The sequence below is a fragment of the Cervus canadensis genome, chromosome 18 (assembly GCF_019320065.1).
Source record: "Cervus canadensis isolate Bull #8, Minnesota chromosome 18, ASM1932006v1, whole genome shotgun sequence".
Classification (NCBI taxonomy): domain Eukaryota; kingdom Metazoa; phylum Chordata; class Mammalia; order Artiodactyla; family Cervidae; genus Cervus; species Cervus canadensis.
The window spans coordinates 22,990,668-23,015,928 of NC_057403.1; the positions used below are offsets into that span (position 1 = coordinate 22,990,668).

At 55.6% G+C, this 25,261-nt stretch overlaps 3 protein-coding genes across 4 annotated transcripts; 1 reads left to right on the plus strand and 2 right to left on the minus strand.

Annotated features, from left to right (window-relative positions):
- Positions 1 to 701: 701 nt before the first annotated feature.
- On the plus strand, positions 702 to 4,869 carry LOC122421274 (cytochrome P450 2F2-like). The gene is given in 10 exon segments (XM_043437140.1): positions 702 to 728; positions 2,311 to 2,473; positions 2,894 to 3,036; positions 3,194 to 3,361; positions 3,535 to 3,589; positions 3,592 to 3,707; positions 3,796 to 3,937; positions 4,031 to 4,174; positions 4,177 to 4,202; positions 4,348 to 4,869. Coding segments are annotated over 10 exon segments (1,506 nt in total).
- EGLN2 (egl-9 family hypoxia inducible factor 2) lies at positions 4,852 to 14,176 on the minus strand. The gene is made up of 6 exons (XM_043435803.1): positions 14,027 to 14,176; positions 11,894 to 12,948; positions 6,614 to 6,733; positions 6,030 to 6,166; positions 5,782 to 5,849; positions 4,852 to 5,484 (listed from the first exon to the last, which is right to left on the minus strand). The coding sequence occupies exons 2-6, from the start codon at positions 12,710 to 12,712 to the stop codon at positions 5,429 to 5,431; spliced, it is 1,200 nt and encodes a 399-aa protein (XP_043291738.1). The 5' UTR covers positions 12,713 to 12,948; positions 14,027 to 14,176; the 3' UTR covers positions 4,852 to 5,428.
- Positions 14,177 to 15,603: 1,427 nt separating this feature from the next.
- RAB4B (RAB4B, member RAS oncogene family) lies at positions 15,604 to 25,189 on the minus strand. 2 transcript variants are annotated; one of them, XM_043435806.1, is made up of 8 exons: positions 24,433 to 25,189; positions 23,152 to 23,232; positions 22,775 to 22,889; positions 21,161 to 21,223; positions 20,924 to 21,078; positions 19,219 to 19,314; positions 18,997 to 19,127; positions 15,604 to 16,002 (listed from the first exon to the last, which is right to left on the minus strand). In XM_043435806.1, the coding sequence occupies exons 1-7, from the start codon at positions 24,446 to 24,448 to the stop codon at positions 19,012 to 19,014; spliced, it is 642 nt and encodes a 213-aa protein (XP_043291741.1). In that variant the 5' UTR covers positions 24,449 to 25,189; the 3' UTR covers positions 15,604 to 16,002; positions 18,997 to 19,011. The 2 variants fall into 2 exon arrangements, with proteins under 2 accessions (XP_043291741.1, XP_043291742.1); XM_043435807.1 differs by lacking the exons at positions 22,775 to 22,889; positions 24,433 to 25,189 and adding an exon at positions 23,777 to 23,942.
- Positions 25,190 to 25,261: the final 72 nt, after the last annotated feature.

Consider the following 25,261-nt stretch of genomic DNA (forward strand, 5'->3'; position numbering starts at 1 on the left):
AAAAAGACGGATACTGAAAAGAGCACGCCAGAGAGAAAATTTGTTTTCAGACACAAACAGAGGCAGACCCTGAAAGTAAAACAGAGAGAAATGGGAAGAGAGAGAAAGAGATGAATAGAGAAACAGAGGGATTGAGAGTGAGACACTTCCAAAGGCAAACCCAGTCCTGGACTCTGCACAGTCCCCCCCATCATCACTCTGGGTCTGGGCCCTGTGCCAGGCACCTGGCAGAAGCCTGGGTCCAGCAGGGCAGGGTGGGCGGGAGGGTGGGCCACATTCTTGAGCAGTCTGTTCCAAGTACAGACTCAGCCACATCCCCCATCCCTGGCCCATCCAGGCCTGGGTCTGCCCCACCCCACCCCACCCCAGCCCACACTCCCAGGGCCAGCGGAGGGAGGGCATGTTTATCTGCCATCATGGCCTGGCCTCAGGTGGGGGTGCCCACTGAGGGGCCTGGGGAACTGGAGACCAGGGGTGTAGCAGCAAGGATGTAGGACATTTGGGGCATCTGGGAGCCAGGACATTGGGAACAGAAATGGAGGAGTTCAGGACAGGGCCTAAGTATGGAGATTCAGGGCGGTCAACTGTGGGAAGGTACCCAGGAGTCATAGGATAGGCACGGAAGTGCCAGGCTGAATGGCACTAGGGGACTCCTAGTGAGCATCTGGGAGACAGGTACAGCATACAAGGCTCCAAGAGCAATGGGTGTGGAATCGACAAGGGCTCGGGTATGAGTCCCTAGGTAACAGGCATGGAGCACAGGAGTGCCAGGCTAATGCACACACCACTAGGGGTGTTTTATGAAGTGTATTGAGGAATCAGGGTGTATTCAGGAATCAGAAGTACAAGGTACAGGGCTTCCCTGGTAGCCCAGTGATTAAGAATCTGACTACCAATGCAGAGGACACAGGTTCGATCCCCAGTGCAGGAAGATCCCACATGCCACGGGGCAACTAAGTCTTTGAGCTGCAACTACTAGAGCCTGGGCACCCGAGGGCCTGTGCTCTGTAGCAAGAGAAGCCACTGCAATGAGAAGCCTGCGCACCGCGACTAGAGAGTAGCCTCTGTTTGCCACAGCTAGAGCAAGTCCAATCGTAGCAACAAAAACCCAGTGCAGCCAATTAATTTTTTTAAAAAGCATAAGGTCCAGCATTCATGGGCCCAGAGGTGTCCAGGGGATTTAGGAATGCACAACTACAGGACAAGGAAGATGGACCCAAAGGTGCTAGGGAGGGTGCACCTGTTGATTTGGTGTGCTGACATGAAAATGCTAGTGCATTAAGACTACCAAATAAGACAGCCTGAGGCAGGTGCACACGTGCGTCACGCGCGCGCGCGCGCACACACACACACACACACACACGAAAGGCCAGGAGAAGCCAAGCACACCAATGACAGAGAAAAGAACTGAGTGCAGACTTTGGGTTGACAAATTACAGAAAGAGAGGCTGGCAGGTGCCCACTCCTCCCACACTCAGTCTCCACCCTTGCTCCACCCAAGACCCCAGGGAAATAAAATAGAAGAAATGAGGAGCTGCGGGCATCCAGGATCAGGGCATGATGATCTCTGGCATTATAGCGCTGTCATTGCTGGTCCTGCTACTGGCACTAGCCAGGCGGGGCTGGGGTGCACGCAGCACTCAGAGGCAGGGAGCCCTACCTCCCCGGCCCACTCCACCCCCGCTGCTGGGGAACTTGCTGCAGTTAAGTCTGGACGCCTGGACCGTGCACTCATGGAGGTAGCCCCGAGTGGCGGCGTGGGGGGGGGGGGGGGGCGGGTCAGAATTCTGGATTTCTGGAAGTGGGGCTGGGGGCTGGAATTCTTAGCTCCCTGAATGAAGACAGAGCTGAGGGCTTAGACCCAGCGAGTCCTGAGAGAGGTTGAGGGGCTTAGAGTCCTGCTTCCTGGGGAAGGAGACGGGGTGGGAAGTTAGATCTGGAGGGAAAATGCGAAGTGGGCCTGAGCTCCAGGTTCAGGGCGGAGTCTCGCTGCCACACACCAACCCCCACTCCTGGGTCCTGAGGGAGGGGGAGCCTACGGCGGGCCGCCGTCTGGTCCCAGGGGAAGGGGAGTAGAGAGTTCTGTTCTGGCTCAAGGCGGTGGGAGGAGGGGGGCGGGTACTGAGGGCCCAGACACCTAGTTCTGAGGGGGCAGGGGGCTGGGGACCTGAACGTCTAGATTTTGAGGGAAGGCGGAGGGGCTGGACTCCTGGATCCGAAGGAGAAGGGAGCTGGGGGTCGGGCTCTGGGGTCTCGGCGGCGGAGGGGTCAGGAGCCCACTGGGGCCCGCTGACCACCGGCTCCGTGTAGCTCTCTGGCCGCTGGGGTCCGGTGTTCACGGTGTGGCTGGGCCCGCGCCCTGCAGTGGTCCTGTGCGGCTACGCAGCGCTGCGGGACGCACTGGTGCTGCAAGCGGATGCCTTCTCCGGCCGCGGGGCCATGGCAGTTTTCGAACGCTTCACACGCGGAAACGGTGAGGCCCGGGGGGCGGCGGAAGTGCGGACCCGGAATACCCAGTCGGCGAAAAAAACCCGGATCTGAGAAATGGGGCGGGGCCTCCTAGAGTCAAGGGTAATGAGGAGAGGTTGGGGCGGAGCTACACTGTAGGGGTCGAATGGGAGTAGGGGGCCTGGTTCCTTGTGCAGCCCCTAGAAGAGCCCAAGAGTCAAAGCCAAACAGAGCAAGCACTGGTCAGGGGTCAGGACGAGCAGAGGCGGGGTCAATGTGTGGATAGGGCCGAGAAGGCTGGGGTGGCGTCCAAAAGATCTGGAAAAGCAGAGCGAAGTTTCGAGAAAGTCGGCTCCATTGCGGGATGCTTCTGGGATGGGGCGTGGCCAACTTACCACCTCTCACCTTCTCTTCCCAACACACCCCCCCCAACACCTCCCCCAAGGCTTAGCGTTTTCTAATGGGCCGCGCTGGCCGATGCTGCGCAATTTTGCACTTGGAGCACTTAAAGAGTTCGGCTTGGGTATGCGGACCATCGAAGAGCGTGTCCTGGAAGAGGCGGCTTGTCTGCTCGGTGAAATTTCAAGCCCCTAGAGGTACGGCCTGGAAAAAGAGAGGGACCATTTGTGGGCGTAGACTCTGGTCAAGAAAGGGCCGAGCGAAGGCGTTTGGGTGGAATGAAGCCAGTAACCCAAGAGCTGGGTGGGATCTGAACCACCCAGCGTATGACCTCATCATGTTCCCACCTCTAGGAGCCCCGTTCGAACGCCGGCAGCTACTGGATAATGCTGTTTCTAATGTTATCTGCTCCATGGTCTTTGGGAACCGCTATGGCAATGAGGACATGGAGTTCCTGAGGCTCCTGGACCTTTTCAATGACAACTTTCGCATCATGAGCTCCAGGTGGGGTGAGGTGAGAGGGCCGTGTGCCCAGTCTGTGCCAAACCCAAGTGCATGGATCATTAGAATGAGGCAGTCTTAGAATATTGCAAGTTTCGCAACTTACAACATCGAAGTCCTGGTCCAGTCCCCCCACAGGGAATTAATGGTCTTGTTCAAGGTCCAATTGATTTCCTGTCCCCCCAGATGTACATTTTCCCCTCCCTCCTGGACTGGCGCCCAGGCCCACACCACTGAATCTTCGAAACTTCGCAGAGCTTCGGGTTTCCATCCCTCAGCAAATCCAGCTGCACCAGCAGACACAGCAGCCTGGGAAGCCCCGCGATTTCATCGATAGCTTCCTAGATCAAAAAGATAAGGTACAGGGCCCTGCTGCCCTAAACCCTAGCCCTGCTGCCCACCAGCAGGCACCTGGCACACAGCAGCACCTATCTTCTGTACCCATAGGAACAGAAGAACCTGGAGAGCCATTTCGAGGCAGAGACGTTGGTGATGATGACACATAGTCTCTTCTTTGGCGGTACAGAGACCACAAGCACCACCCTGAGCTATGGACTCCTCATTCTGCTCAAATACCCAGAGGTAGTAGGTCTGCAAGCTGGAGAGCTGGGGATGAGGGGGCTGGGGTTTGGGGTCAGCTGGAGGCTGAGGTATGCATAGTTCACACCTCTGGTGGCCCCAGCCAAAGTGCAGGCTGAGCTGGATGACGTCGTTGGCCTAAAGCGCGCCTCAACCCTGGACAGAGAGCGCCTGCCCTACACCAACGCTGTGCTGCGCGAGATCCAGCGCTTCATCAGCATGGTGGCCTTTGGGCCCCCTCGTGCTCTCACCTTCGTGGCTACTTCCTGCCCAAGGTGCCCATTGAGTCTGGGGATCCTGCACGGGGCCGGGGAGGGCCTATCAGCGGGTCTGAGCGTTCACCGCTGATGGACAAAGGATTCCTTGCGTTGGCTTCTAACTGGGGTCTTTTTTGGGAGTAACCTTGGCACATCTCCCCAGGGCACCTTTGTGATTCCTCTGCTTGTGTCTGCACACCGGGACCCCACCCAATTCAAGGACCCAGAATGCTTCAACCCCACCAACTTCCTGAATGACCAGGGCGACTTGCAGAGCAACGCCTTCATGCCCTTTGCCCTAGGTCTGGGCTGGGCAGGGAGGGGACCAGTCAGGACGTGCTCTGGCATGCATCGGTTTCTCACTCCACACCCGTGTCCCCAGGAAAGTGGACGTGCCTGGGTGCAGGCCTGGCCCCAACCTCACCTCCATTCTACTGTGGTTCTGCCTGCTCCCTGTGGGGAGCCGCTCCGACACAGACCTCGCCCCGCAGTGCCCTGGGCTGAGCAATGTGCCCCCAGCCTTCCAGCTCCGCCTCGTGGCCTGCTGAAGTCAGATTCAGCTCAGCTCACTGGCTCTCAGACTTCCTTACCCTCTTCGGTCCATAAAGGCCTGAACTGCAGATGGAGGACTCTTCTTATCAAAAAGAGGGAACAAGAGAGTCAGATGTGTGCAGCTCTGAGGTAAACTTTTATTTCTTGGCTGACAGGACTTGCACACCCATGCTCCTCCCAGCACCTTTTATCCTGCCCAAACAGTGGCAGCCTAGTCCAAAAGGTGCCATGGCGACAGGGGTTGGGGAGTCACTTCACATTCCAGGCTGGAGGAATGGGGGACTTGGGGATAGTCCCCCACAAACCTTTGCCAGCAAGAGGCCATGACTCACCCCAACCCCAGATCCTGCGTCCTGGCGGGAGGTGGCGATGCCTCCTTCCAGCTCTCCAAACCTGAGAGGGCCATGACCAGGCAGGGCTGGACACAGCCCCCAGCTCCAGTAACGGCAGCGCCCAACACTGGCTCCTGTCCAGGTCACAACCCCCGCCCCCATCCCAGGGCAGTAGAGGCCTCTCCTCATTCTTGGTCCTCAGCAATGGACGGAGCCCTCCACACCAGGCAGGACGGAGGCAAAGTCAGAAGCAGTGGTGGTGGCGGGGAAGGAGCAGGCACCAAGACTGGCAGCACCAGGGCCCAGGGCTCTCCAGAAGCCAGGGCAAGCTGTCTGTCCATGCGGCTCTGGGACTGGCCACTAGGTGGGCGTAGCCGGCTGTGACACAGGCACCTGGACACCTTTCTGTCCTGATGCTGCGGAGGAAGAGGGACAGCGGACTGAGTCATCAGGGGAGGAACAGAGGCCAAGGAAAATCGGAAGCTCGGGAGAGCGTCACAAGAGATGAGGCTCATGCTGGGGACACCAGGTGAGTCAACTGTCTAGGGAAGGTAGGCAAAGATGGGGAAAAATGAGCTGCAAGGTTCAGTAATTTGAGATTCATCAAGAGATGATGAGATTCATCAGAGATTGATGAGACAGCTTGAGGCCTAAGGTAGTACATGGAACAGGAAGGACTTGAGAGGCAGGGTCACCATTTGGGAAGCAGGTACCTAGCTGATACTTGTCTTTGGCTGCTGCTCGCTCCTTGGCATCAAAATACCAGACAGTGATGGCGTACCTGGGGACCAGAGCAGCCCCAGAGGGCCATTAGAGATCACTCTTAATTCCACCCACTATCTCCATCCCTCCAGCCACCCCCCTCTTGGCATCCCGTCACTTCCTAGTCACTCCAGGGGTCTGACAAGACTGCTGGCGCAGGCAGAGTAGCTGGGCACATCCCCAGAAACACGGATCGTACCTGGTGGCATAGGCTGGTTTCACCTCATGGGGGTTCCGCCGATCAGACCAGAAAATGAGCAGCCGGTCGAAGAGGGGCTCAATGTTGGCTACCACAGGCCGGCCCTCAGGAAATATCTGCAGCAGGCCGCCATGCACCTGAGGGTGGGCCAGAGGATGAGGCAGGAGGCTGGCCAGCACTGCCTGGAGCCCCGCCTCGCCTTGCACAGCCAACCCACAAGGGCCCACCAGGGGGCATAGTAACTGCACACATCACTCCCTCCCACCACTGACTCTGAAAATGAATGACAACCCGGAGTCTGCATCACCATGGAAATGGGCAGGAAGCTACTAAAGACGACAGGAAATGGGGCGGGGGAAGTGCTCCTTAGGCTGGGGGCTGGGCAGACTGCACCATTACCCAACACCAGGAGCCACCACCACAGAGTCAGCTGGAGAGGAGGAGGAGGTGCCATTTCCAGGAAGGGCCCCTACAAGATTACACCGCCCCCCAGTGGGTTGCAAAGAGGACCTGGACCATACAAGCAGCTGAGCGGGGGAGAGGAAAAGGCTGTGGATGAATGCCACCCCACCCCACCATCCTACCTTGACATCCCAGTTCTGATTCAGGTAATAGATACAAGTGATGCAGCGCCCGTCGCCATGGGGATTGTCAACGTGTCTCACGTACCCCAGCCCGTTTCCTGGGTAACATGCCACCATGGCCTGGCAGAGATGATGGAGATAGGGTTTACTGATAGGCAGGGACTTTTGAGCAAGCCAGTCATTACCTCCTCTTTCTCACCCCTTTCAGCCCCTCACCTCTCCTCAAGGGTCCTGGGGGCTCCAAGTGTTCCAGCTCCCAGACGTTCCTTTTTAGCCAAGCCTCTATCCACAAGAAACCTCAGCTCCTGGCCCCAAGAGCCCACTTCCCACACACACATGAGGCACACAAAGACTGAAGGCAAAAGGAGAAGGGGGCACAGAGTTTGAGATGGTTAGATAACACTACTGACTTGATGGACATGAATTTGAGCAAACTCAAGACAGCGAAGGACAGAGAAGTCTGGCATGCTGCAGTCCTTGGGGTCACAAAGGGTCAGACACAACTTGGCAACTGAACAACATACACATACCCAGAGTGTGGAACCAAGACGCAGCTCAGTGACTGAAGGTTTGGTTTTCTAAGACAACCCAATCCCAACCTCAAACATTTCAGTAGAATAAAGCCAATTTAAATGTTATTTAAACGTTTTCTGTACAGGGATGTGGACTCAAAGCCCCACACGAGGAGTTCTCTCCCAGAGCTGTAGAGTTGGAATGACCTGGGACACGATGCCCAGGCCCACCTCAGAGGTTCTGAGGTACTTGGCCTCAGGTGCCGCCTGGAATTTTTAACGGTTCCCAGGTAACTCTAATTTGCACTATTGTTGAGAAGCACTGATTATAATGACAGAGAGTATCTGCTAGATACAGTCTCCTACACATGTGAACAGTACCAAAACATATAACGTGACTAGAACCTGAGATCTAATCACAACTCCAAGGATAACCTGTCAAGTAGCCTTGGATGGTCTCATCACCTGAACAGGCCTCAAATGCCTCACCTGTAAAACGGGGATAACAAACACCTTCTGTTTACAGCAGTAGCATGAACCCCTCCGAGAATATGACTTTGGAGGCTCCTGATCCCCAGAGACCTAAGAGTTAGGCCTCATTCCAAGCCATGGCTTCTATATGTAGAGGTCTAGCCACAGGGTTTTCCCCTTCTCTCCTTGACTGCTGCTACTGACTGCCCAAACCAACCCTAGCCATGCCGAACTCTGGGCCTGGCCACTCCGGGCCTGTTTCTCATGAGGTATCCACAAAATGACAGGTTTGATGTGAGGGAAAGGACCAGCAGGCTTCCCTGGTAGCTCAGACTGTAAAGCGTCTGCCTACAGTGCAGGAGACCTGGGTTTGATCCCTGGGTCAGGAAGATCCCCTGGAGAAGGAAATGGCAACTCACTCCAGTATTCTTGCCTGGAAAATCCCATGGACTGAGGATCCTGGTAGGCTACAGTCCAGGGGGTCACAAAGAGTTGGACACGACTGAGCGACTTCACTTTCACTTTTCCCACAGAGCTAACCCGGGTTCAAGTCTCACTGCGGCCTCAACAGCTGCGATGCTGGGCAGGGGACTCAACTCTGTTTCAGGTTCCTCATCCCTGAAATGGAGCTTAACGACTACTTCACAGGTTGCTGAACGAGACATAAATGTCTGGGGAAGCACCCAGCCTGGTGCCTGACACATGAGAGTTAAAAGCACAGGCTGAAAGTCTAAAGGTCCCTGTCCTGTCCTCTGCCCACAGCCACTGGGAAGGCTGGACAAGGTGAAGAGGGAGCACTGGCATGAAGCTCCCCACCCGGGGACCCTCTATGTCGACCCCTCGGCCCACACTGATGCCAGGAGAGACTCCGCTGGCCCCTGCTCCCCATAATGCTCAGCTACACCTGGGGGCCACGACCATCTGCCACAGCCCTGGGGTAAACATTCCCAATCAAAAAGATCGGCATCTGCTGCCAAAACCAGGAGGCTTATACCAGGCACTCCACAGCAGGCCAGGCTGACTCAAGCCCTCGGCCTCCTCCCAGCTTATTATTCCCTGGGGCTCACCCCAGCAGAGAGTACGCTGCTCTGCGTTAAACGTGTGCACCTGGTCCACCACAGCACCTGCCCCGGGCAAGAAGCCAGGACAACGGCCACCACCATGGCCACCTAGTGGGGCACCTCTCTGGCAACATGAGGGCAAGGTCCTGGCTCCCACAGCCCCAGGTTCCAAAGAACTTTCTTTGCACCGCTCACTCCCTGCAGACAGGTCAGTGCTCTGAGCAACTACTTCACCACGAGCAAAGGATCCCTGGCTGTGGCCGGAACTGGGGGGTGGCCTGGAACCAGTGAGTCGCTGATTAGGGACAGGCAAGCCCTCCCCAGTGAGAATCCGAGCCCAGAGTCTGCCCATTTTGTTTGAGGATGGGGTGGGCAAAGGGGTCCAAGGCTGAAACCTCTTCCCCTACATACCATCCCCACACAGCTGCCAGAGACCCTTTACTCCCCTTCACCACAGCTCAAACCCCTTCAAGTTCCTCACTGCATCCCCAGAGAACACAAACTCCTGACCACAGCCTCCAAGGCCACCAGCTTCCTAAACTACTCTGGCCTCGCAGTCCTCCTGACTCTTCCCTGACCAGGCTGAGCTCACGCCCCAGGCCTCTGCACCTGCCGGGAACACTTTCACTGGTCCCCCTTATTAGTCAGGTCTCGGGACCAGGAGCACCTGGGCTGACTTCCCCTGCCATCCCCCTCAAAGTGAAATCAGCACAGGCACTTGTTTACCCAGCACTGCCTCCCAGGGCCAGGCCGGTCTCCCTAGGGCCAAGAAGGGCGTTGCTGACTGAAAGCACTCTTCTGGGTCTCGGGGTCTCCATGTGTCCTGCCCATGCACCCTCACAGGAGCTCCCACCGCGCAGGCAGGGACACACATTGTATCTTTCATGAAGCAGGACTCCTGTGTCAGGCTAGACACAGAAGCAGGCCCTTTAAGGCCCCACCCTTCCCCCCACAGATACTCACCTGGGAGTGGGGGGTGGGGTAAGCATCCTCTGGCCTGAGAAGCATCTACTTCCCAAGCCCACAAGGGAAAGGGACAACAAGCAGAGTAACATGGAAACGTGTTCTTTACACTTCCATCTCCGGGAAAGGGCAGCTAGCTTAAGGGGCAGCTAGAATCAACATGCCAAGAGCCCCGCAAAGCACACACACACAGTACCCACCCATCCCAAGTCTGAATCCCAGGACTGAGCCAACAGCAGCAGGCCCCACCCCAAACTGGTCTTAAAAGGGCCTCCCCAGGACCCCTATGGTAGTCCTTGAAGCCAGTGCAAATCAATTCCCTCCCACCTGCCGGTCAACTGAGCAAAGGAACCAGGGAGAGAAGGCAGGCAGAGGAACACAGGGGTTCAGGCTGTGACTGGCCGCAGGCACACTGGTGACCCGAGCCCCCCCACCACTGTGGCCACCCCGCATCTCAGCACCCCACGCCATCTTACTCGAGCCTGGGGCAGAACCCAGATGTTGCCCTCTGAAGGTGAGGAAGCTGAAGCTGCTGTCTCACTGGGGCAGGGGAAGGTCAGAGAGGAACTCCAGTGATTGGGTTGGCTCCTCCCCTCCCTTCTCAGTCCAGCCAGGCTTGTTCTTACCTCCTAGGGCTAAGAAAGTCTCAACCCCCAGCCACCCACCCCCTCCAGGGCCCTGTTTCCAACCACATCCAAGGCACTGAAGGAGAGGACAGTCACGCATTTCCCTTTCCCTCCTAAATGGCCACAGACTAGCTAGGCAGTTAACCTGGTTTTCCTATCCTGTGATAAGCAAACTGAGGTTCAGAGAAGTATCCCGCCTTGGGCTACTCAGTTTTTGTGGTCTCCCCCTAACCTCCCTCCTGTGAGGATGGGTGACCCTGGGGAGAAGGTGCTGGGCACCCTGTGGCTAGAAGATTCCCACTGACCTCCTGCCCCTGAAGGGCTGCCTCCACTACCAAGGTAACAGGAGGGAGAACAAAGTGGGACAAATTCCAGCTGGGGTGGGGAGGCCAGTATGGCTTCAGCCTGGGGGGAGCCCCGGTCCCTGAGCCAGTTCCTGCCTGAGAGGAAAGCTGCAGAGGCAGAACCCAAGATGGGATCTGAGGGAGGAGGGAGGGGACGCCAGGAGCACAGCCTCATGCGTGCAGGGCAGAACACAGCCTGTGCCATCAGCCAGGCATCACTGGTGCAGTGCAGCGGGCACTCCCTACAGGGCCTTGTCCAACCACCACCAAACCGTGAACTCCAGGCCAGGCCCTCACACCCCTCCATGAAAGACAGTTAATGTGTTGGCAGACTGAAAGGCCCTATGGACTATTGTCTTGTGCAGGGCTCCTGACCCCAGATTCCTGAATGGGCAGCTGGAGGCCCAGAAGGCCCTGATGACTGCCCATAAACTCCAATCAAATGAGCATTTTTCTTAAGACAGGGTTTGGTTTTGAGCAGATTTAAGGAAAAAAAAAAAAAAAAAGATTAATAACTACTAGTCTAAAACAAAAAAAGGGGGTCAAGAGGAGACCCAAAAGCAGATCAAGGAAACAGACCAGAGTCAGACCAGGATGAAGTGAGGGACAAACAGAACAGAGAAGATGGAGGACAGGGACTAGGATGGGGCAGGATGGGAGATATGGGGTCATGACCCCCACCTGAGCCAGCACATGGCCACCCCTGGGAAGCTGTCCATGAGGCAGACGTCACAGTATGGCATACAGGGTGCAGTGCGGCCCAGCACAGGCGTGGTGGGCATCTTTCCTCAGCCTGGCATGGGCCTCACCATTGCCACCCTCCCCTCCCGGTTCTCCTACTTAGGAGACTAGACAGACAAGACACGCACAGTGGATAGGATGGACCAGATACACTTAGATGGATGAAAAAATAAGGGGACAGGAAGAACACAAGATGGGCAGAGAGAGGCACAAACCTCGTCTACTTGCTCTAAGGCCCATGGACAGACATCACGGGGCTGTTGACCCCACCAGGGCTCAGACACAGACGTGGGGCTATGAATGGCAGCACCTCTCTTCAGGTTCTTTGAGAGGATCCCCGGCAAGGTCAAGAATCCCAGTGACTATGGGCCAAACCCACAGTTTGGAGGTGCACAAACTAAGGCCCAGAGGACACAAGAGTCCACAGCGAGCTCTGACACTCCCTGCACCAGGGCTGCTTAAAACCCTGTCCCCAAACCCACTGATGCTCAGAACACTAGGCCTCCAAGTGCCTGGGGGTCCCCGTTCCCCCACCCCTCACAGCAGGTCCCTGCAGCCTCACCTTGGTGCGCCCATTGATGACGTAGCTGCCCAGCCTCCCAGCACAGTGGCGGATGACGGCATCCACGTGGGCCATGAGGGCACCGATGCTTTGGCAGCCCGGCTCATGGCCTTCCACCCAAGCAATCTGGTCCCCACGGATGCTGCGTGGCGGGATAGCCCGCTGGCTCACAAGCTGCCCGTCTCGCAGGCGCCCGCCCCGCTTCAGGGCCTCTACCTCCGCCAGCACTTGACCACCCAGGGCTGCCCCCAGAAAGCTGTCCTTGACGCAGATGCCATAGTACCGCATGCAGGGCACAATATAGTCCAGGGCCAGGCGCTCGGGCGCCGCAGGCAGCACCTCCTCCCTCAGCCCGGCGCTGGCCTCACCACTGCCACTGCTGCAGCCCTCCCCCTCCGCCTCCTGGTTCTCCTGCCTGGCCCAGGGCCGCTTGCTGGGTGCGGGGGCATCCCCACCATCCTCTGCCCACTTCCGCTTGGGGGCCTCGGGCCGGGCGCCCTGGGCTGCCAGCCGCTGGCACCCCTTGGTGACCAGTGCCGCAGCACCCTCACTCTGCAGCGGCCGCAGCTCGCCGCCATCCTGCCCACCGAAGCCCTCCCGCAGGGGGCTGGCTGTGGTGGAAGTAGCTGTGGCTCTGGGGGTCCCGCTCCCCGCCGAGGCCTCAGTGGGCGCTCCTGGACGGTGGTAGGACAGCAGGGGACAGGGTAGGTAACTCTCCACCCCCATCCTGGCCCGGCTAGGCTCCAAGGGCTCTGACACCGAACCCGGCAACTGAGGGAGAGCCTGACTCAAGGGCTGGGGCTGGCACGGGCTGTCCATGGCAGCAGTGTCTTCATCCCCCGGGCATGGAGGGCACGGCCCAGGCCCATGGTGCCACCCTCCTCCACCTCCTCCTCCTCCACTTGATGCAGCCGGGGGCCGGGGCGGCTGGGCCTGGCGTGGGGAAGGATGAAGCAGGGCAGGTGGCAGAGGCTTTTCTCTTGCCCTGGGGGTGCTCGCTGGTCCCCAAGTCCTCTGCTGTCCCTAGGGGCTTGGGAAGGGACCTGTCACAGTGGCTGGAGAGAAAAAAAAAAGGAAAGTGAGAAGAGCTACACAGGCAAGTGCACTGGAGGGGGGTGGGGGCAGTGGTAGGGGCAGTAGAGGGGAAGACAGACTTAGCTACAAAGACCCCAAAACCTGAGGTCATGGCGGGGGGTGGGGGCGGCGGAGACTCTGGGACTTGGGGGGAGTCAGGAAGAGACAAGGGGCAATAAAGGGGACAGCTGGAGAAGTGAGGCTGGTTAGATGACCCACAGCCAGAGGACTGCAGTGGGGGCTATGGGTGAAATACATCCTCAGACACAGACCCAAAAACAAAAAAGAAGGAGGGGGCTCTTAGTAGAAAAGGATGGCGGAGTGGGAAGTAGAAGTTAGAAACAAACGGCGAGGACTGGGGGAAGGGGGGGCGGATCAGCCTGGAAAACACAGAAGGAAGGTGGGGATCTACAGGCAGTGGAAAATTGGGGGGGGGGGGGGCCCGAAACAGAAAAAATAACAGAGCAGAGCAGAGGAGAGAGAGTGGGCCTGAGACAGCCCGGCAGAACTGGGTGGAGGGGTCGACCCGAGCCCAACAGGAGGAAAGCCCGTTAGGGGCTGACACACACCCAGACGGAAGGGAGGTCCTGAGACGGACAGACGGAAGGGAGCCGTGGGAGCAGGGTCCACGGAGACAGAGCGAAGGGTGGAGGAGGGTTCACGCACTCGGGGACAGGGCGAGGGGGGAAAAAAGAGGCCCCCTCCCAAGTCCCTTCGGTGTGGGCCCTGAGGGCCCTCGGGGCGCACCAGGACACGAAAGCAAGGCCTAGGGACCGCTGGGACCCCGTGCCCCCTCCCCTCCCCTCCCCCGCCTGCGCCCGCCGCGCGCTCCCGACTCCCACCTCAACACCCCGCAACGGCCGGCGCTCGACGTGCCCGGCGCGCGCTCCCTCCCCCACGCCCCACCCCCACCTTCCCCTCCCTTCCCCTCCCCGGGGTCGCGGCGCTCCGCCACAGAGAGCCGGGCGCGCGCCCCCCACACCGCGCCGGGCTCGCGCCGGAGCCCGACCTCCAACTCCTTTTCCGCCTCGTTCCCTTCCCTTCCCGAGCTCTCCTCACCGAGCTTTTTCCTCCGGCCCCGGCGCCGCCGTTTGTGCCAGCCGCCCTGCGCCGTACAGCGCGCCATACCCCGCCCCCACCACCCGCGACGCCCCGCCCCCGCCTCGCCCGGTGAGCACGTGACCGCGTCCAGGCGGAGGAGACGAACAGGCGCAGGCGCGAGCCGCGCGGGGCGGGGCGGTGGAGTTCAGAACACCCTCCCTCCCAGGAGAAAGGGGAAATAAACGGATCCGACGCTGACGCCGGGCTTCTCTGAGCCCTCCGCCCCGCCCCTTTTGTGCGAGAGGAGGAACGCTGTTAGGAAGGGCTGGATCGGGCCGGGGGTGGGGGTGGGGTGGTGCTCGTATAAGTTGTGAAGCGGATGGGAGGGGCATGCAAATTACTCCATTTACATAGACAGGCCCGTCTCCTTAGAGCGAAGAACGCTGCGGGAGGATGAGTAGCGGGGTCGGGGAGTGGCATGTAGATCATCATATTATTTACATGAACAGCTCCGCCTTCTCACAGCCCAAGATTAGGATTACTGAGAAGCGTCTGGGCAAATAGTTGGGAAATGTATGTAAATTTGCACGACAGCAAGTAATTTACATAGGGACATTTTATAAAGGAGAAGAAAAAAGCGGAACGTCCTTGACAAAAGGGAGAGAGGACTAGAAGGGATGTGCAGATTCTGACCCGCTCCGCTCTGCCCCTTCGGGACAACTGTGTGCAGTCCGAATAAAACCAGCTAGGAAAGCCAGTCAGAGAAGACGTTTTCATGATTGTCTCGAGTCTTTTGAACATTCTGGACGACCTGACTTGGGGGGATAAAATGCAGATGCGGTCATTTAAATGCCCCGCCCCCTCCACCAGCCCCCAGGCTGAGCAGGGCCTCCGGCCTCCCTTAAGGACGGTTTAAGGCCAGCCTGGGGGAGAGCGAGTCACTGGGAGTGTCCTCAGTGGGCTGCACCAGTCCCTGGCAGAGCACGTGCAGGTGTCAGCGGTCCACCTGGACACTGGAGGTAACACACTGATCTTAAGTATGCATGGGGGTCAGGGTAGTATAAAAGCCCACACAGTCCTCAGGGGCACACACAGGATTCATGATCACATACAGGTGTGTCAACAGAGCCAAATACACACCAAAACACACACAGATCTAAGGGGCACATATACACAGTCAAGCAGTAACTAGACACTGCCTCATACTTTCAGGCATCAGAAATGCCTAAGTATCACCCACTGGGCTGACCCAGGGCTCACCCACAGGCCTGAATTCTCATTCCCTAGCCTCGGTGTCCCAGACAACACCACCCTTGTAGACATAATCACCAAAGGCACAGAGCACTCAACAAGCAAAGTGTCACACACACACAAGCAGCACCCATTCCTACAGATCCCATCACACCCATCACAAACAGAAGGACCTTCGTGTTACATATGTGGGCAAAATTCCTCCACAACAGACACCTGAGCCATGGAGTCATGGTGGACCCCCACATCATGTCCAACCCTAAAACATGGACTCCAAACATAATCAGGGACCTCATCTGCCTCCCTTCCCTCCCCACCACCCCAAAATGACAGAGGCTATGACACAGGTGTAAACAATGCTTTATGGGGGGGAGGGGTGTTGGGACAGGACAGGCCTCCAGGTAATAAATAACACGTACTCGCAATGGCAGGGCCAGGGATGCTGAGGCCAAATGGCCCTGGTCTCAGGCTTTGTGAACTCTCTGAGTATGTTCAAAGAGGAGTTAGGGGTTCAGGGGAAACAGGGGTTAGCCAAGACAGAGGAAGCAGCAGCAGGTTCGGAGAGATTCCCCCTTCCCCCATGGCTCAGTCTTGCCCCTCAGCCAGGCCCCACCAGGCCAGGGAAGGGAGGCCGGTGGCAGGGCAGCTTCTCTGGGGCCAGGGCAGGTGAGGGGCTCGGCCTCCCAGGGCCTGGGTCTGGGCCCCAGACGGAAGGACAGGGCTGGTCCTGGAGAGCAGGTGAGCTGTAAGAAAAGTGTGAGGTGAACTGGGGGGTCCCAGGTCTGTCAGCTGCAGCTTTGTCGCCTTTCTGGGTATCTTCCTGCCCTCCTATCTATGCCCTTCTGTCTATACTTTTTCTCCCTAACTTGCTACATTTTCTGACTTTCTGTTTCTTGTCTGCAGGTAATGTGCGGCTCTCACTCTGAGGGCACCCACATTCCCCTGTGTATTTGCCTCAGAGAGCTGTCTCCTTGAGTCTGTAGAGGGGCGTCTTGGTGTCTACATTCTGTATCCCCACATTTGTATCTCTGTGTGCCTCTGTGTTCCTGGACTACCTAAACTCTAGGTCTCATTCCAGTGTTTTCCAAGTCAGAGATACATTGGACAATCGGTTCTTGCTTTGTGGTTATCTGAAGACAGCATTACCTGTGAGCTTCTAGAAATACCCAGATCACTTCAGAATCTCTGGGGTAAGGCCCAGGCATCAGTAGCTTTTAAAGCTCTCCAGGTGATCCCAATGTGCACAACTGCACTAGTGGGGAGGGAAATCAGTTTGGTGGGCCTTGAGCAATTTTTCACTGAAATAGAATAAAATAAAAAATACCAGAGTGCTTCATACATAATAATGTTGGTCCACAGACACAGAAAGCAAGTGGGTGTAGGTCAGAAGCTGGAGGGGGAACAGAGAGTGAATGTTTAAAGGGTATGGGGTTTCCTTTTAAAATGATGAAAATGCTTTGAAACTAGACAGAGGTGATGGTTGCATAACCTTGTGAGTGTACTAAATGCCACTGAATTGTACACTTTAAAATAGCTAAATTTATGTGAATTTCACCTCTGTTTTAAGAATATTAGTATGAGGAAAATGTGTGTTTTAGTTTTCTATGTGTGTGACTGCATTAGACCAACATACAAAGTGTATTTCCTCCTGTAGATTGCAATCAACAGTTTCAAAATGCACTCATTAGATTTGATTCACTGAGAAAACCCTGAAACAGACTCAAAACTATGTCCTGAGGTGAAACCCATCTGTTTCTACACAGCCCAGAGTCTTTAAATTGGATAAGAAGAAAAATAATAAACGGTCTTTAGTTTATTGAGTCTTAGTTTACTGACTGTCAGGCCCTGTTCTCAGCACTTTACATGACTTAATTAATCTTCTCAATACTCACTTGAGGTAGGTACTATTATTAGCCCCACTTACAGATGAGGAAACCAAGGCCCAGAGACATTAAATAATTTGCCAACAGTCACGCAACTATGCAGTGAGAGTCGGAGTATAAATGCAGGCAGCCCAGCTCTGGAGTCTGTGATGAGTCACCTTCTCAGATGGGGGAGACAAACACCACACAATGTAAGTAATGATGGAGGGGACAGAGTTGAACACTTTAAAAAGGAGGGACAGGGGCTTCCCTGGTGGTCCAGTGGTTAGGACTCTGCGCTTTCACTGCCGAGGGCGAGAGTTCCATCCTTGGTTGGAGGACTACGATCCAACAAGCCATTCAGCACAGCCAAAAAAAGGAAATAATAATAAAAAGGAGGGGCAGTTGTCAGACTGCCCATCTAGAGACAGTGACCCCTTTTGGGAAGAGACATTTTAGCAGAGACCTGATGATGAATAGGAGTTGGCCTGAGAAGGGAGGTAGGAGGACAGGCATGGCTGATGCAGAGGCCTGGAAGGAAAGGAGCCCCACCCCAAGAGCTCACCCTTGACTCATCTCTCTCAAATCCATTCATCTGGAAATTATGTTGGCTCTGCTGTCAAAGTACCTGTGTCCAAGGTCTAACCACTTTGCTCCAAGGCCATCCTGGAGCTGCCAATGGCTGGGGCGGGGGTGAGGGGGGTGGTGGCGAGTGGGTTTGAAGCAGAGAGACAAGAACTGTCAAGATGTAGTCACCCACAGAGAGGTGAGGATGGGACCAAGTCTTTCAAGCCTGCCAAGGACTCTGAACCAAGCATAGGGGAAGCAAGGCTTCCTGGATGAGGCAGGGGAGGTTACCAGAAGAACAGAGGGAAAGAAGCAGATTTGTGCTTTACGATTACATCAAGAGGGGACATGCCTGGATGCAAAAATGATCTAACCTAAGTCACCTTTCAACCCCTCCTCTGCCCCCACCCTGGTCCTGTCCACCATAGTCTTGAATTTGCAGTAGCCTCCTCACTGGTTTCTGGGCAACCACCCCTGCCCACCCCATCCCCACCCCCACCCGCCCCCCCCCACAGTCTCTCTGTTTGCAGCCAGAGGGGCCCTATGAACACCTGAATCAGATCCTGTCCCTTCTCTGCTTGTATAAGCCAGAGCCTTCCCCGTGGCCCACGAGGCCCTCACTCATCTGCTTCCCCCACCCCAACCTCATCTTCTGCTCACCTACCCCCCAACACACTCACACACACACATCCACATACACATCCACTCACTCCACTGCAGCCACACTGGGTGCCTTGACTTCCTCACCCAGGGGAGGCAGGACCCTACCTCAGGGCCTTTGCATTGGCTCTTCTTTCTGCTTATAACACTCTCCCCCCAGGTCCCCACACGACCCCCTCCCTCACCTCCTTCAGGTCTTTGCTCAAATGTCACCTTCTCAGTGAGCCCTCCCCACATCATCCCATTTGACCGTCCACTCCTCCACCTCCCCACCCTGCTTGATTCTTCTCCATAGCTTTTATCTCTCTGGCTGTTATACGGTTTGCTCCTGGGTCTTGTTTATTGTCTGTCTCTTCCACGAAGGCAGGGATTCTTGCCTGTTTTCCCTACTGCTGTTATCCCCCATGCTGTGAACAGGGTCTGGCACGTAGTAGGTGCTCAACAGACATTTGAGGAAGTATGAATGGGAGGGTCGGAGATGCAGGGCAGAGAGCTGGCAGTGGGATGAGAAGAATGGGTGGATCTCCCGTGTCTGGGAAGACAGCCCCTTTTCCTGATTGTGTCTCCTTTTCTACGTCGCTGTCTCTGCTCTGTCCTCCCCATTGCTGGGAGACCAGCCCTGCAGCTCCCGGGTCCCCAGAATCCCACCTGACTCTGCAGGTCTCAGCAGCCACAGGGCTGAGGGGCCACGGCCTGGGCACTCCGAGGCTGCCGCAACTGGCGAAGGGAGGCATCACCGTACTGAATGCCGGAGCCCATCCTCTCCGGGTCCAGCTCACCTGGGGGGAGGGAGGGGAGAGGTCAGGACCAGTCCCTGGAAACCTCTGGGCTCTGCCTTCCACTCCCAGGCCGGTCAGTTGGGGGTCTCACCTGAGTCAATCTTGTTCAGAATGGTGCGGGCACACTTCAGGAATGCCTCCTCCACATTCTCACCCGTGAGAGCACTTGTTTCCAGGAACATTAGCTCTGGTGGGGGCAGGGGGACAGACACTCAAAAGACGGTCAGGGCCTCAGTCAGTCTCCAACCTCCACTGCTACCTGCTCTGACCTGCTACCTCTCATTCTGTCCCTCAAGCCTTCACTTCGGGCCTCCATACAATATGTTCCCCTGCCATGAATGCCCCCTTCCCCAGGTACCCACCGGGCTCTACCCTCAGAACTCAGCTCCTATCTCCTCCTCCAGGAAGCCCTCCTGACTTCCCAGGGTGAATCAGGTGCCTCCCCAGGGCTCTCATTGACCTGTTCGCCTCCCCCTTCCCAGCCCTGGCCTCTTTGCACTATCACTCTCTGGAAATGGTCCTCCTCCCTCCGTCCCATGAGAGCTGGGCCCAGGGCTGTTTTCATCACTGTGTCCCCAGCACCATCCAGCACAGGCCCCATTTACAGTCCACCCATTAGCCATGTGACAAGGCCTCACAGTAAGTGAGAGCCAGCATTCAAACCCACATCTTTCTGATAGCAAATCCTCTAAACCTAGAGGTTACAAAATGAAGGAACATGGACAGACCCTAAGTCAGCAGATGTGAGCCAACACAATGTTTTCAAATGAGTTTAGACCTGCATACCTCTTGTTGTAGTCACTAGTTTAGTTTTTGGATTCCACATATAAGTGATACCAAACAGTATTTATCTTTCTCTGACTTACTTCACTTAGTAATATGTTCCAAGTCCATCTATGTTGCTGCAAATGGCATTATTTCATTCTTTTTTATGGCTGAATAGTATTCCATTGTGTATATATACCACTTTATCCATTCATCCGTGGATAGACAGAGGTTGCTTCCATATCTTGGCAATTATAAATAATACTGCTATGAACATTGGGGTATCTTTTTGAATTTGTTTTTTGGTTTGTTTTTTTTAAAGATACATACCTAGGAGTGGGATTGCTGTGTCACATGGTAGTTCAATTTTAGTTTTCTGAGAAACTGACATACTGTTTTCAAAAGTGTTGCGCCAGTATACATTCCCAACAACAGCGTACCAGGGGTTCATTTCCTCTAAATCCTCGCCAACATTTGTTATTTGTGGTCTTTATGATGATAGCGTACTTACATACCTTTCAGTGTGGCTGTCAGTCTTGTCCATTCCCCTAACATCAGTGCCTGCTAACCTGAGGGTCTCCCCTGCCCTTCTCCCTTATTCACAAAATGTGCCTGTCCCCTATGGCCATCAGGGTTTGCAGTCTCCACCTTATACCAATATTCTATGCTTCCTCCCCATGGTGGCTGAAACCTTCTTAGCAGCCAACATTCATCAAGCACCCATTCATCCAAGCCGTGCCAAGAGTTCCCCTGGACCAGCTCCCTTTAACCATCATACGCCATGTGAAGCAGAGTGTGTGATAGTTAAGGGAGGTGGTCCAGAGGGGCACCCATTTTTCCAGATGGGGAAACGGAGTGGTCATATAGCCCGCACATGGCCAACACCCAGATCTGAATGCAGACCTCTAAAGTTGCACATTGCCCTGCTGAGCAGAGCCACAGAGAGCTAGGGGGCTCTCCCAGGCTCCCCCTGAACGGCCCCCATTCCTCTGCTGGTCCCCTGCCCCACTGATCCGCCACCTAGCCCTCACCGTTCTCCTGGGCAAAGCGGGAGGCCTCCAGGAAAGTGACCTCACGCTCCGGATCCAGGTCCTTCTTGTTGCCACAGAGAATGACCACGATGTTGGGGCTGGCCAGTGTGCGCGCATCCGTCAGCCAGGCAGCCAGCGAGTTGTAAGTCTCCCGGCTGTGGAAAAGGGAGCCAGGAGGCAGGCAGGTGCAGTGGCGGCGGCAGCCCGGGCCCCACCCCACCCGCTCCTTGCACCCACCTGGTGATGTCATATACCAGCAGGGCTCCGGCTGCCCCTCGGTAATAACTCCGTGTCACCGACCTGTGGGGCCAGGGGGACCCAGTCACCCCCGAGGCTGGGGTCTGCCCCAAGACTGCCCCACTCTGCGGAGAGAGACTGGTGGTTCGGAGGCCCCCCTGCACTGCTGGCCCCTCCTCCTAAACCTGGCCATGGTCTGGGTCTCACTACAGTTTCTCCCACTGGTAGCCTACTTCCCTCAATCTTTATCTTGGCTGCCTGCCTCTGTCACAATCTCTCCCTACCATTTGTTTGTCTTTGGCCACACCATGTAGCTTGTAGGATCTTGACCAGGGATGGAACCTGGGGACCTCGACAGTGAAAGTGCCAATCCTAACCACTGGACCACCAGGGAATCCCCTCTCCCCACTTTTGACTCTCTCTGTGTCCCTGTCTTTCTGCATCTCTTCCTTGGTATGTACCGTTCTATGTCTTGTATGTGTATCTATCTTTTTTTTTTTTTTTTGTATCTATCTTTAATTCTCTATTTCTCTCCATCTCTGTTGGTCTGGCTCTGTCACCCTTTCCCTTTCATTCATCGTTTCCCATTCATTCAACATTTTCTGTCATCCCCCCTTTGCCCAGTCTTGGGCAAGCACTACGCAACTACATCTGCTCAGCTCTCTCCTGCTGTTTGGGGAGGCCCCGTTCCCAGGGTGGTTAACTGTCTGCTTCTTGCTGTGTCACCAGGCTGGATCCCTCTGGAACTCGTGCAATCACACCACAACCATTTACAGAACACTTACTGCCATCTTGGCGCAGTCGCACACCTCTCTCTCCTGCATCCTCTCTTTGTCTCTGGGCAGCTCACAGAATGAACTCTTACATGAATATTAACTCAGAAGATACTCAGTGCTGACCAGGGACCACCCTTTCCCAGGAGCTGGATTCCCTTGTTTCTCTCTGCTGGCTATTTCTCACTCAGGGTTTCCATGTGTCTATCACTTTTTCTGCAGACATTTCCTGAAGACATACTGTGTGCTGAGCCCTCCACATTGGCCTGTCCCCCAGAAACATCCATTTCTCCATCTCTCTGGCCACACCTGTCCCATTCTCCCTGTCTTTGTTTCTCACCTCTATTTGAGTGTCCTAATCTCCCTCTTCTCTCTCAGTCTGTCTCTTTTTCTCCCTTCCTGAGTGTCTGTACCTCTCAACTTTCCTTCTCTGTTTCAGTCATTTTCAGTTACTCTCTGCTCCTTGCCCCACCTCAAGCATCTCCTCCTCTCCAGGCCTTATTGCTCCCTGGAAATAAGTCTCCATCCTTCCAGCCATATGGGTCTATCCCACAGGGTCTCGCTAGGGTCGGTCATCCTTCCCTGGCCCTCCCACTCCTAATCATGCTTCCTTCTCAATCTCTTTTTGTCTGTCTGCCATCCTCTCTCCAAGATACCTTCTTTCTTTGACTACATGGACCTGCTCATCACAGTCTCTCTTGCCCTCTCTCTCTACCTTGCCCACCCTCTCAGTGTGCCCTTGCTCCTGTCATTATGGTTCCAGGTAACTCTGCATGCCTCTTTCCCTTCTCTCTCCTCCCCTCTCCCCCACGCTTTCTCACTGGGAGCCCAGCCCACCTACCGAAACCGCTCCTGGCCAGCTGTGTCCCAAATCTGTAGCTTCACGGTCTTCCCACCCACGTTGACCACCCGAGATCCAAACTCCACGCCAATTGTGTGGTTGGAGTCCTGTTTGACTGGGAGTGGGAGGGAGAGAAGAGACAGGAGGGCGCTCAGAGGATTCCCCGTCCCTGAGGCCTGTGAAACCCATTCTCATTGCTGGGTTGACTGAGGCTCAAGGAGGACCTCGCAAAGAGTGTATATCAAAGGACGGACCTGGCAGCCAGCACTGAAGTTGTACCTAAGGCCAGCCCCACCCCTGCCCAACAGCTGCCTACTTGCCCCCACCATGGCCCTGTCCATGGTTTAGTGCACCCAGAACCACTCCCAGAAACTCACATTTATTCTCAATGAACTGATGAAGGAGACATGATTTGCCTGTTCCTGCACTGCCAATCACCAGGAATTTGAAGAGGAAGTCTGAGCGGATGGAGCCAAATTCAAGAAAAACCCATTCGGAGAGAAAGACATGGAAAGATGGAAACCAGGAGAACATCACAATTACAGGGAGAGAAACAGACACAAGCAGATACAGAACTGTGGGTAACAACCATTACAGATAATTCTTGCAGAGTGCTTACCACATACCCAGCACAAGTAAAAGTCTTTTCTTACATCAACAACTCACTTAATCCTCAGGAAAGCTCTGTGAAGGAGGTATACTAATAATTATCCCCATTTTCCAGATGAGAAAACGGAGGTCTTGAAAGGTTAACTGATTTGCCCAAGATCCCACTGCTAGGTACAGCTGCGATTCAAACCCAGACCAACTGGCTCCAGAGTCCAAGTAACTATTACTTTGCTAAAGCCTCTTGAAAACCATTTTATCAAGGACTACAATCTTGTCCTTGCCCCCCCTCCCCTCCCCGCCCCACAACTTCGCTTCCTACCACTTTCTGATTCATTCACCGCACTCCAGCCTCTGGCCTTGTCTACTCCGTGAAGATGACAAGCTGTTTCCTACCTCAGCCTCTTTGCATTGTTCCCTCAGCTTTTCTCTATTCGTTGAATGAATGCAGCTCCCTCTGACTCTTAATCCATTGTTCTTTCTACTGAACCCTGTTCTCCCACTTTCTACCCATCCATACATCCGGATTTTCCAACTCTGTCCCTTCTTCCCTCCCGCAGTCCGAGGCACTACTGCTAGTCTCAAGCTTAAGCCCCACCCCTTGCCGCTAGTCCCACCCCCTAGTTAAAGAACTACGCACCCGCAACCGCATTCCAGCCCTCTCCCAGGGTAATCCCTGGGTCCAGAGCATCCCTTCAGTATCCCCCAGACCATCAAGCTTGATCTTTGCCATTCACAGTCAGCTCCGCCCAATCTACCCAGGCTCCGCCCAGACACAGTGAGGATCATCCTTTCCTTCAAGGTCTACCATGACCCATCCTCACTGCATCCCTTAAATCCCGCTCCAGATTTCGCCCACACCCCAGACCCTCAGGCTCCGCCCAAATTAACTAAACTCAGCCTCACACCCACTAAACCCCTCCCAGCAGCCTCTAGGCTCTGCCCCATAATACCAGGCCCCGCCCCCTGGCATATAAGGCCCCGCCCCATACACAGGCCGCATCCTTCCTGGGCCCAGACCCCAGACCCCAGCGTCCGCCCACCACCCTCACCGTAGGTCTCAGCCATGACTCGGTGGCGGCCGCTTAGGGCCGCAAAATGGCGACACGGCCGCGCCTGCTCCTCGGCTGGCAGCCGCTCTGCTCGGGGTGCAGCCCCGGCTCCTTCCTACTCCCGGGGCCGGCGCCGCCACTTCCGCCTCCACCCCCCTCCGGCGCGACCCGCTAACGCTGCGGGATACTAGGGAACGCTTCCCCAAGGCCGGGATTGGAGGACTCGGCAGGTAGGGGGCGGGACAAAGGCGCAGATTGGTGGTAAGAGGAGCAGGGTCTAAAGGGGCGGGACCAAGACGAGCGATTGGTGGTGCCACAAATGCTTCGCCCAGCTCCGAAACGGATTTGGTCTGGAGCCCAGGGGCAGAGTCGAGATTCCAGATTGGGTAGGAGCGGACTTGGGGGCGGGGATAAGGATACAAAGAAGGGAATAAGTGTAAGATTGACAGAGCCTAGAAGAGGAACTACCTTGAGCTGGAAGTACTGATCTCAAAGGCAGGAAGGATGAAAACTGGGATGGTACGCACAAATTAACCTCCTACCTCCCTTTGCGGAAAATCTTACAAGAGAACCCAGAAAACCTCTGCTCTATGATTTGTGTCTTGCTCATGGTCCCATTGGCTCATTCCCAACAGTTCAATAGTTCTCCTATTGGTCTAGAAAGGACACTATAATTCCCCAATATGGCTGTTCAGTTATTCCATCTTCTCATTTATTTGTCTGTAATAGCTAAGCTTAGGAGCCCACCTCGACCGAGCTTGGAGCAGAGCCTTCAGCCCATGAAACTCTGCCTAGCAACCACTTATGTCACCACAGTTGGTGGGTTGAT

Bases quoted from the DNA above. Each gene is read 5' to 3' on its own strand.
- EGLN2 (XM_043435803.1), bottom strand. From the start codon at position 12,712: ATGGACAGCCCGTGCCAGCCCCAGCCCTTGAGTCAGGCTCTCCCTCAG. The intron at 5,850-6,029 runs GTACGATCCGTG...TCTGGTCCCCAG, and splicing joins AAACCAGCCTATGCCACCAG to GTACGCCATCACTGTCTGGT. The intron at 5,485-5,781 runs GTACCTGCTTCC...CTTCCTCCGCAG, and splicing joins CAAAGACAAGTATCAGCTAG to CATCAGGACAGAAAGGTGTC.
- RAB4B (XM_043435806.1), bottom strand. The intron at 21,224-22,774 runs GTAGGTGGGCTG...CTGGCCCCACAG, and splicing joins GCTGGCCAGGAGCGGTTTCG to GTCGGTGACACGGAGTTATT. The intron at 19,128-19,218 runs GTGAGACCCCCA...CCCTCCCCCCAG, and splicing joins TCTGAACAAGATTGACTCAG to GTGAGCTGGACCCGGAGAGG.